Source organism: Aotus nancymaae, unplaced genomic scaffold, assembly GCF_030222135.1.
Source record: "Aotus nancymaae isolate 86718 unplaced genomic scaffold, 86718_ANA_hifiasm-v0.15.2.pri h1tg000106l, whole genome shotgun sequence".
Classification (NCBI taxonomy): domain Eukaryota; kingdom Metazoa; phylum Chordata; class Mammalia; order Primates; family Aotidae; genus Aotus; species Aotus nancymaae.
The window spans coordinates 1,242,000-1,252,537 of record NW_026988521.1 but is presented as its reverse complement, the minus strand read 5'-3'; the positions used below and the strand labels follow the sequence as shown (position 1 = coordinate 1,252,537).

The 10,538-nt window shown below is 61.2% G+C and overlaps 1 protein-coding gene across 3 annotated transcripts; it reads left to right on the top strand.

Annotated features, from left to right (window-relative positions):
• The first annotated feature begins 1,989 nt into the window (after window positions 1–1,989).
• GATD1 (glutamine amidotransferase class 1 domain containing 1) lies at window positions 1,990–8,792 on the top strand. Of its 3 annotated transcripts, none has more exons than XM_021676968.2 (8): window positions 1,990–2,063; window positions 4,653–4,729; window positions 5,401–5,506; window positions 5,857–5,964; window positions 6,775–6,869; window positions 7,690–7,783; window positions 8,009–8,120; window positions 8,206–8,792. In XM_021676968.2, the coding sequence occupies exons 1-8, from the start codon at window positions 2,000–2,002 to the stop codon at window positions 8,210–8,212; spliced, it is 663 nt and encodes a 220-aa protein (XP_021532643.1). In that variant the 5' UTR covers window positions 1,990–1,999; the 3' UTR covers window positions 8,213–8,792. The 3 variants fall into 3 exon arrangements, with proteins under 3 accessions (XP_021532643.1, XP_021532644.1, XP_021532645.1); XM_021676970.2 differs by lacking the exon at window positions 1,990–2,063 and adding an exon at window positions 2,700–2,748; XM_021676969.2 differs by having other exon boundaries at window positions 8,009–8,792.
• The last annotated feature ends 1,746 nt before the right edge of the window (window positions 8,793–10,538 follow it).

The following is a 10,538-nucleotide window of genomic DNA, read 5'->3' as shown; positions in this document are numbered from 1 at the left end:
GCGCGTTCCCAGGCGCTGGCGCTACCACAAGGTCCGCCTGCTAAGTGACGGGCGCGTTCCCAGGCGCTGGCGCTACCGCGAGGCTCTCACTCTCGCCTCCTGATCACTTCTCACAACGTCCCTCCAGTTCCTAATTACATTTCACCCAATTGTTTCTATACTGTAATACTAAAATGATTCTATGCTGTAACAGTAAAGCAAACATTAATAAAGAATACCGATTTAATAGGATTGATCGTATAATTGATTATGTGATTGCTTCTAACTGTATTTGGTACCATTGCTAAAACTAAGTAATCCGTTTATTGTACTAGGACAGCTCCTGCCTTCTGTCTCTTGCCTTGGCACTGGGTCACTTCCTTCCCACAGGTGGGGCTGGGCAGGCAGGCAGACCTGCCCCAATCTGCCCCTCCGGCTCCCGGGTTTGAGGCCCACAGTGTGCGCCTGTGGGGGATGTGATCCTCTGCAGATCCATAAAGTTCTCCAGGTAGCTAGGCCCAGCCTGCGTTGTGCCCACAGGCCTGCGAGGCTTCAGACACCCGCACCCGCCTAAAACTGGACACTCACTCAGCTCAGTCTCCACTCCCCAGCCCAACTCCCGGCTTTGCCCGTGCCAGCCCCTAGCTCCCGCTTCCCCTGTGGTAGGAGGGCTCTGTGTCAGGTGAGGCAGGGTGCACTGCCTGTTAGGCATGGATCAGGGATCCTTCTCCAGGCTGAGCTGGGGGAACCAGAGACCAATGGTTTTGAGGGGGTGGAACCCACAGAAGTCCTCCCCTTGGCTGTTCCCAACCATGACAGTTTCCCTGGGTGGAGCAGAGGCTGGTGGGACCTCCATACTGGCAGCAGGGGGCCAGGGGCTTCTCCATGTTGGTCATGACACGGAGAAGATGGGGTTTCTCCATGTTGGCCAGGCTGGTCTCGAACTCCCGACCTCAGGTGATCCGCCCGCCTCCACCTCCCAAAGTGCTGGGATTACAGGCCACCCACTCACCTGGCAGCTCTGTCCCAAGCGCCTCTGTCGCCTCCCCTGTGCTCTCCTGCCCAGGACCTGAAGGCTGCCTGCCTGTCTGCTGACCGCCCCACGTGGTCACCCCCTCCCACTACAGTCTAAGGAAAAACTGCTTCAGGCTGGGCGGGCGCGGTGGCTCATGCCTGCAGTCCTCGAACTTTGGGAGGCCAAGGCAGGCAGATACTCGAAGTCAGGAGTCCGAGACCAGCCTGGGCAACAGAGTGAGACCCCGTCTCTACTGAAAACACAAAGGAATTAGCCGGGCGTGGTGACGTGCGCCTGTGGTCCCGGCTGCTCAAGAGGCTGAGGTGGGAGGATCACTTGAACCCGGGAGGCAGAGGCTGCAGTGAGCTGAGATGGCGCCACTGCACTCGAGACCCTGTCTCAAAATAAATAACTAAATAAAATAAGGAAGGCCGCGCGCGGTAGCTCCGCCTGTCATCCCAGCGCTGTGGGAGGCGGACCACCTGAAGTCGGGGGTTCGAGACCAGCCTGGCCGACATGGAGAAACCCCGTGTCTGCTGAACTTACAGAATCAGCCGGGCGGGGTGGCGCGCCTGTAGTCCCAGCCGCTCCGGAGGCCGAGGCAGGAGCGTCGCTGAGACCAGGAGGAGGAGGCCCGCCTTCGCCCACACCTGCGCGCCCCGACGCCCCCACCCCAGGCCAGGAGCGCTTCCCTGCTCAGGCGCCAGGTAAGGCGCGCGGCAGATGCCTCCGGCCGGGAGGACCCTCGCGACCCCACCCATCGGCCCCGCCGGACTCGGAGGCAGAAACCGCCGAGGCCAAAGCGGGCGCGACCGGAACTGCCCAGGAGCGCTGAGGGGCGCGCAGCCGACACGGCCGGGGACGAACGCGCAGGCGCCGAGCGCCGCCGAGGCCCGCCCCGCCCCCGGCCGCCGCGGCACGTGACCCGCGTCCTCCCGGGCGCGCCAGCCGCCGCGCACGCACGCACGCGCAGACCCAGCGCTGTCCCAGCGTCGAACTCGCGCCATGGCGGCCGAGCGCCTCCCTAGCCGGCCCGCCTGTCTGCTTGTGGCCAGCGGCGCCGCCGAAGGTGAGGCCCGGCGGCCGGGGCCGGTGTCCGAAGAGGCCGCTGCCCGGGGCGGGATCCTCCGAGGCTGGAGGTCCGGGACGCGGTGGGCGCGCGTCCTGTGGCACCGCAAGTCCAGGCCGCTGAGGGCGCCGGGTGGGGGCCGGGATGGGGCTCGGGGCGGGACGCGGGTTGGGGCGGGGTCGGGGGGGATGGGAACGGGGGTGGACCCAGGGGTGGGGTCGCGGCTTGGGGTGGACCTCCTGGCGGGGTAGCCGTGGAGCCCCCTCCCTGGCGCTGCGTCGCTCCTCGGAGTCTTGTCTACGCGGCGAGGCGGCCCTGGCCCGACGTTTCTAGCAGGGTGAACCGCGTGTTCCCGAGGCCGCTGCGCTCCGAGAGGGGAGCCCCGGTGTGGGGAGGGGCATTCGGGAGTGGACCCCGCTCTGACGTCGGGCGGCCGCGGGGTTCCTGGTTTCTGAGCCACCGGGTCCTGAGGAGACCCAGAGCCCCCTCCTGGAGAAGGCGCCCTCGGCCCCCGCCCTGGGGCAAGTGTGTCAGGGCGATGCTGGCCTGGGGCTCTCGCTGGCGGAGTGCGGCGGGGGCGTCGGCTGAGCCTGCGGGGTCTCGGGACAGCAGGGGAGGGATGAGCGGCGGAGCCCGAGGGTCCCGGCCCTGTTCTGAGCCCTTCGCCTAAGGTCACCACGGAGAGGTGGGTCCGCGTTGGGACCCAGGGCCCTCCCTCTTGAAGTCTGTAGCTCCTCAAGTGTGGGCAGGGGAGACGGGGCTATGGGGTCGTGGGGGTGCGCTGAGCTCTGGGGGCCCTGAGTGACGCCCCCAGCTGCAGGTGGGAGGAGCCTTGGGTGGGGTTCAGTTCTGGGGGTGTGGGTTGGGGCTTATTTCCAGAGCAAGTAGGGGTGGGGGTGCGGTCAGGCCAGATTGGCTGTGCCCCTGGGAAGGCACGTTGAGGACAGGGGGTCTTAGGGCCAGCAGGCCCCGGGGCAGTACTTTGGGAGGAAGAGAAAGGCGGGCAGGAGGTAGGGAGCTGAGCACGCGGCAGTCTACCGGGCGTTTTTTTTTTTTTTTTTTTTTTTCCATATGTGGACACTTTACAGTGAATACGTATTAATTTATATAAGAATGAAGATTAGCCGTGCGCGGTGGCTCACGCCTGTAATCCCAGCACTTTGGGAGGCCAAGGCAGGGGAATCAAGAGGTCAAGAGATCGAGACCATCCTGGTCAACAGATCGAGACCATCCTGGTCAACATGGTGAAACCCCGTCTCTACTGTACAAAAAATTAGCTGGGCATTGTGGCGCGTGCCTGTAATCCCAGCTACTCAGGAGGCTGAGGCAGTAGAATTGCCTGCACCCAAGAGGCGGAGGTCGCGGTGAGCCGAGATCGCGCCATTGCACTCCAGCCTGGGTAACAAGAGCGAAACTCCGTCTCAAAAAAAAAAAAAAAAAAAAAAAAAAGAATGAAGATTAAAATGAAGTTGAAAGATTGGGGCCCAGAATTAAATGTAGAAAGATGCGGCTCATGCTACTTTGGAATAAACGTGTGTGTGCTTTCCGGCTGCCAGGGTGGGCGGGGCTGTGTCCTTCCCCTGGTGGGACAGCAGCCCCCAGAGCCTTCTGGACTGGGTGTGGTGTGTTATTTTATTTTAACCTTTTTTTTTAAGAGATGGGGTTTTACCATGTTGGCCAGGCTGGATTTCTTTTTTTTTGTTTTTATTTTTATTTTTAAAGAGACAGGGTTTCACCATGTTGGTCAGGCTGCTCTCGAACTCCCGACCTCAGGTGATCCGCCTGCCTCAGCCTCCCAAAGTGCTGGGATTACAAGCGTGAGCCACCGAGCCCGGCCTTGGATTTCTTTTTTAAAAGTTCTTTGAGGGGCAGGAGGAGGCTGAGAAAAGCTGCGGGGAGGGGCAGAATCCCAGAACCCTTGTGAGGAATGGGGCCCTGAGTTTTTTCCCTAGAGGGGGTGAGGAGGGGTCAGAACACTTTTGCGTACTCCATGGTGCCAGCGGGCCTCAGTCTCTGGTGGGGGGATCAGTGAGGGGATGAGCTGAACCCTGTGACCCTCGTACCCCGGTTTGTCGCCCAGAAAGGCCTCTCGTGGCTCTGTTAGCACCGGGACAAGGCTGGGGTTTGGGAGTGGCATGGACAGTTGAGGTGGGTTGTATCCTGTCCCTGCTTCTGGCTGGGGGCTGGAGGTGATAGTGCCAGGCTGGGGAAGAGCTTGCCATGGGGGATGCAGGCCTCTGGGTCTGGCAGACCTGGGTATGCCCCTCTGACTCACGCCTTCCCAGCTTCCTCCTCCTGGACATGCATGGGCGACTGGTCCTGCCTCAGGGCTTCCAGTAGTGGGCCCTGTGTGTAGGGGAGTGGGCTCCTGGGGTCAGGTGAGGCCATGGGGGTGGAGCGGGATGGAGCTCGGGGTGGCGTTGGGGGCAGTGCCCGTGCCCTGCTGTGGGGCCACTCTGGATACCCTGGTGTCTGGATGGCTCCCTGAGGTGAGGTCTGGGGTCAGGCGAGGCCATGGAGGTGTCTGGGTAGTCCCCGAGGCGGGCAGGCTGGTCCTGTCGAGCCCGTACCCACTGGGACCCTCTGCAGGTGTGTCGGCCCAGTCCTTCCTCCACTGCTTCACGATGGCCAGCCCCGCCTTCAACCTGCAGGTGGCCACCCCTGGGGTAAGTCCAGCCACTCCTTCCCAGCCACACTTGGGGTCTGTCCCCACCTCTCCAGGGGCAAGGTCAGGAGAGTGCCATCGCTGCCTGGGAGGCGTGGGGAGCCCCTGCAGTTGGCGGAGGGGTGAAGGGTCTGTAAGCAAATCCTGGTGGTGTCCTGAGTCCAGGTCCCCACTTCCTGGGCTCTGACCCACGTGTGACAAGGCAGACCTTTTCGTTGCAGGTCTGTGCTTCTGCGTGTGTGTGAGCGGGAGACCAAGGCACAGCCCTGGTGCGAGGGACCCGCACAGATATTTCTATGGGAGGAGTTCTCCACCCTCTGATCATGGGGACCCAGGGATAGCAGATGCAAGGCGCAGCCGTGGTGCGAGGGACCCGCACAGATGTTTCCACGGGAGGAGTTCTCCACCCTCTGATCGTGGGACCCCCGGGATAGCAGATGTAGATAAATCACGGCAAGGATGCATTACATATTCGCCACTGCAGGCTTTTATTTGTAAACTGTGGGTGTGTTTGCTAGGAAGCAGACCACTGAGGCTGCTCCTGGGACAGGCTCCCCAGCCTGGGAGACCAGTGGAGGAGTGGTCGGTGCCTGTCAGCATTTCCAGGCTCCCTCTGAGCCGACAGGGAGAACCCGGGTGCTGACCCTCGGCCCCTGGGCTCTGCTCCTCCAGGGGAAAGCCATGGACTTTGTGGATGTGACCGAGAGCAACACACGCTGGGTGCAGGACTTCCGCCTCAAGGCCTACGCCAGCCCTGCCAAGCTTGAGTCCATCGACGGTAGGCCCGGGACCCACTCCCTGGGGTGGGGTGCCTGGGACCTTGGAGGGTCAAGGGTTCCAGATACGTTGGGTCTTAGTGAGTGCCCCAGCTCGCCTGCTGAAGCACTGTGACCATCTAGGGCAGCCTCCAGACCCACGTCTGGGGCCCCAGGGTTCCTGAGCTGCTCTGGGGAGGAGAGCTGGTAGGCGTGTGGAGACGGGAAGGTCGGGTGGCCCTTGGGAGCTGTGGCCCGTGGAGGAAAAGGGACAGATGATGTCATCAGACCTGCTGGTCCCTGTGGAGCCCTGGTCCTGCAGGGGGCCTCACTTGGACTGATGTGTGGCCACCTGGTCTGTGGTCTCCCCCAGGTGCCCGCTACCATGCCCTCCTGATCCCCAGCTGTCCTGGGGCCCTGACTGACCTGGCCAGCAGTGGCTCCCTGGCCCGTATCCTGCAGCACTTCCGGTCAGAGAGAAGTAGGTGACCCTGGGGCCCGGGGTAGGGGCTGAATGTGCAACTCACAAGAAATGGGTCTCCCACCAGCAGGAGAGGTGGGAGGACGCCCAGGTAGGGGTTTCTGGGCCTCTAGTCAGTGGCCATTGCAATGGCTGTGGGTGGGAAGTAGTGACACCCATCTTCTCACACACACACACACACACTTGTCCTCTTCTGGTGACTGTCTTGCAGGCCTCTGTGTGGGCTCCCGAGGGTGGGTGGTCATGCCCTCCTGGCCCTTCATGAGCAAGGCAGGACACCAGCCTGGTTCCTTCCGGAAAAGCCTGGCATCCAGGGCTGGGCCTGGGGCTCGAGGCCGGCAGGGGTGTGGTCAGGAAGTCCATGGCAACCTGGCGGCTGCCCCGGCTCAGTGTTGGCTGTGATGAGGAGTGTGTCCACTGGCCAGGTGGACAGGCCAGTGCTCTATACAACTCCTTTTGTAGGTGGGAGCCAGGCCGCTGCCCCAGCGTGGCCTGGGCAGGCAGTGATTGTTTGTGGCCACCTCAGCCGTGGGAACGCACTCAGCATTTCCGGTGGAGCCAGGGTGACCCCACTGCGGGGTACGGGCACCGCCGCAGGCTTACCTCCCCTGCACAGGGCATCCTCTAGCGCCTGCCACTGCGCCGGGCAGTCGGGCTCTGTGCCCTGGGGTTGCCGGGCAGTGGCCTGGGTTTTGGTGAAAAGACCCGGGAGGAGGGGGCCGGGTAGGCGGCATAGGCCTGGGGGAGCCACATGCAGTGGCATCGGGAGGCGGGTGGCCGGGGCCCCAGAGCGCCACGTGCTGCTTCCAGAGCCCATCTGTGCCGTCGGCCACGGTGTCGCCGCTCTGTGCTGTGCCACCAACGAGGACGGATCCTGGGTGTTCCAGGGCTACAGCCTGACAGGGGTGAGTGCCTGGAGGACAGAGGCCCCCTGTGCTCCCCGCCCTGTCCTCCCCATGACAGCCAGGGATGAGGACGGAGACTCCAGAACCCCTCACCGCTAGTCTTGGCCTGGGGCCTGCTGGAAGCCCAGGCCCTCTCACCAGAAGACGTGGGGAGGGAGGGGCAGTGGACCTGCGCATGCATCAGGAGGAGCTGAGAGCCTAGTGGGGCTGTCCTCGGAGACGGCCTGTGTCCATCTGAGGCCCAAAAGCTATGAAGTGGGCTCTGTGGGCGCTGGACCGTGGGAGCAGCTGACGCACAGGCCCTGGGGCGGGGAGAGGTGGGCTGCCATGCGGATGCAGGTTTCACTGGAAGTGAAACGGGCCTGGCCCCCAGCTGGGATGTCACTTTCCCTCTCGGGGCCCCTCTTCAGTGAGTACTCAGTGCTGTCCTCTGAGGGGCAGCACCAACCCAGTCTCAGGTTACAGGTGGGTGTGACCCCTCACGTGAGTAGTTAGAGTCACGCCTGCCCAGAGGGTGACTGCCCAACCGTCTGCCTGCCACGGGGCTCACCCTCGAAGCCCTTGCCATTGTATTCACCTGTGTGCTCCAGTGCTGGGGAGCTGGGCCCTCGTCCCGTGGTGGCCTTGTCGCTCCCAGGGACACCCCACAGGAAGATGGCTGGCCTCGGTTGTCTCCCCGGCCTCCAGCCTTAGTGGCCGTCCCTGTCACGAGCAGTGACACCCCTAGTCCCACTTGGTTGGGTGAGGCTCCCTGCCCTGATTTGACCTTCCTGTCCCCTGGAGTGGGCCCTGGCTCAGGAGCCCCACCCCCTCCCTGCAGCCCTCTGTGTGTGAGCTCGTCAGGGCCCCCGGCTTCGCCCACCTACCGCTGGTGGTGGAGGACTTTGTGAAGGATTCTGGTGCCAGCTTCAGTGGTGAGCCCTGAGAGTGCCCTCTGTGCTTACAGAAGAAGGGGTGGAGGGGCTTGCCTGCTTCAGCTTGGGGGAGGAGCCTGCTGGGCCCTGGGTTCTGTAGACCCCTGTGACACTGACTTCGACCCAGACAGGCTGACCTGCTGACCCTGGGCGCCCACCTGAGCTCGGGCTTCTTGGTGGGTGGGGTGGACACTGCCTGAGGCGGGTGCCCGTGGTCCTCCCCAGCGAGCGAGCCTGATGCCGTGCACGTCGTGCTGGACCGCCACCTGGTCACAGGCCAGAACGCCAACTCCACTGTCTCGGCCGTGCAGAACCTGCTCTTCCTCTGTGGCAGCCGGTGAGGGCACCAGGGTGGGCACATTCCTGCCACATCTGCAGAGCCGCGCCAGGTGCCGAACCTTGACCACACGTCTGTCCTGCAGGAAATGAACCTGCTGGGTAGATGCACCCCTTGAGACAGCCCACGTGTCTCCAGAGGCAGGCAGCCCCGTCTCGGATCTCCAGGGACCCCGCCTCGCCCCTCCTGACAAGGAACCTGGATGGCGGCCCCAGATGGCTGCCCGGCCTGGCCTTATTGGGACTGTTGGAGGCCTCCTGGAATCAGCTCTGAGGGGGTGTCAGTCTCCTGGAGGCTCCAACACCCCAACGCCCTGCATGTTCTAGTAGGAGGCAGAGAAAAGACCCCAGATGCCCGGAAAGCTGTGGTGGCTGCCCGGTGGTCCTCGGGAATTCCAAGCCAGGTGTTGCAGGGACTGGTTGCCAGAGTCAGCTCAGGGGTCCTCTGTGGGGGCTGGCCCTGTTGTGGCCAGTCCGCCACCCACCACCCCTTTAGCCGTGGGCGGGGGCCTTGAGGGGAGGCAGCCGGCGAGAGCTGGCTCAGAACTTCTCTGGCCACAGGTGAATGAAGTTTTTTGGGAGCAGCAGCCTCCTGCCCCGAGGCTGACTGGCAATGGCAGCACTTTCCTGTTGGAGATGTCTTCCTGGCATGTGGTTTAAAATGTGAGCCCCGTCCCGTCTAAGCATTTAGAGACTTGCTTAGCTGTGACTATGACACCGTGCGGGTCTCACTGAGAAGAAAGTGCTGTCCCCGGTGGCCCTGCACAGAGTGGCCTTGGGCACAGCTGCTGTCAAGAGCAGACAGTGGTCCGGCGTGCTGGGCACCTGCCTGGGCCGTGTGTCTCCAGCGGGCTGCCCGCTGGCCCCAGCACAGGGCCTCCAGGAACGGCTTAGACCCTCTTCTTCACAGTTCTGCAGTTTGAGCCATCTAAGGCCTTCCTCTAGCCCACCTTACCCTCTCAGCCACAGTCATCCCCAAGCACCAGGGTGGCTCCTGGTGCCAACGACCTGCCAGGAGGCCCCTTGTGATTATAAAACCATTCAGTAGGGCGGGTGTGATGATGGGCGCCTGTAATCCCAGCTACTTGAGAGGCTGAGACACGAGAATTGCTTGAATCTGGGAGTTGGAGGTTGCAGTGAGCCAAGATCATGCCATTGCACTCCAACCTGGGTAACAGGAGCGAAACTAATCTCAAAAGTAAATAATAATAAAACCGTTCAATAAGGAGAATTCAGAAAAAAGTGGAAGAAGGAAGTACTGCGGCCACGTCCCTGCCCTGAAGGCTGCGTTTCTCCAGCGCCTTGGGGATTACTCAGGACGCCCGTGTAGCACTGGCCGCAGGGCTCTGGGGTCTGCCCTGACCCCGGTGTGGTGATGCACATCTCTGGACAAGTACTTAGGTTTATTTTTAATTTTTTTTTTTTTTTTTTTTTTTTTTTTTTTTTTCGAGACGGAGTTTCGCTCTTGTCGACCGGGCTGCAGTGTAGTGGTGCAGTCTCGGCTCACTGCAACCTCCACCTCCCAGGTTCAAGCGATTCTGCCTCAGCCTCTGGAGTAGCTAGGATTACAGGTCTGTGCCACCATGCCCAGCTAATTTTGTGTTACTATTTTTTGAGACAGAGTCGTCCTCTGTTGCCCAGGTGGGAGTGCCTCAGCCTTAGCCTCCCTAGTAGCTGGGATTACAGGCCCAGCTAATTTTTCTATAATTTTTAGTAGAGATCATGTTTCACCATGTTGGCCAGGCTGGTCTTGAACCCTTAACCTCAAGTGATATTCCTGCCTCGGCCTCCCAAAATGCTGGGACTACAGGGGCCTGCCATCGTGCCCGGCCTAATGTTTGTATTTTTAGTAGAGATCGGGTTTCACCTTGTTGACCAGGCTGTCTCGAACTCCTGACCTCAGGTGATCACATGCCTTGGCCTTCCAAAGTGCTGGGATTATAGGTGTGAGCCACCGTGCCTGGCCAACAAGTACTTTTTTAAAGAAAACATAAAGGCCGGGCGCGGTGGCTCACGCCTGTAATCCCAGCACTTTGGAAGGCCGAGGTGCGTGGATCATGTCAGGAGATCGAGACCATCCTGGCCAACATCATGAAACCCTGTCTCTACTAAAATACAAAAAGTTACCTGGGTGTGGTGGCGGGCGCCTGTAATCCCACCTGCTGGGGAGACTGAGGCAGAATTGCTTGAACCCAGGAGGCGGAGGTTGCAATGAGCCAAGATCGTGCCATTGTACTCCAGCTTGGCAACAGCAAGGCTACGTCTCAGAAAAAGAAAAGAAAATTTAAGATCCTGCCTTAATGTCTTAGTCCATTTGGGCTCCTGTACGGAAAGACTGTAAAGCTACTGTCTTATGAACAGAAATCAGCTTCAGTTCTGGAGGCTGGAAACCCAAGATGAAAGCGCCAGAGTCACCCTC

Coding starts and splice junctions, on each gene's coding strand:
- GATD1 (XM_021676968.2), top strand. CDS start 2,000: ATGGCGGCCGAGCGCCTCCCTAGCCGGCCCGCCTGTCTGCTTGTGGCC. Junction 6,870..7,689: donor AGGGCTACAGCCTGACAGGG/GTGAGTGCCTGG, acceptor CCCTCCCTGCAG/CCCTCTGTGTGTGAGCTCGT. Junction 7,784..8,008: donor TTCTGGTGCCAGCTTCAGTG/GTGAGCCCTGAG, acceptor GGTCCTCCCCAG/CGAGCGAGCCTGATGCCGTG.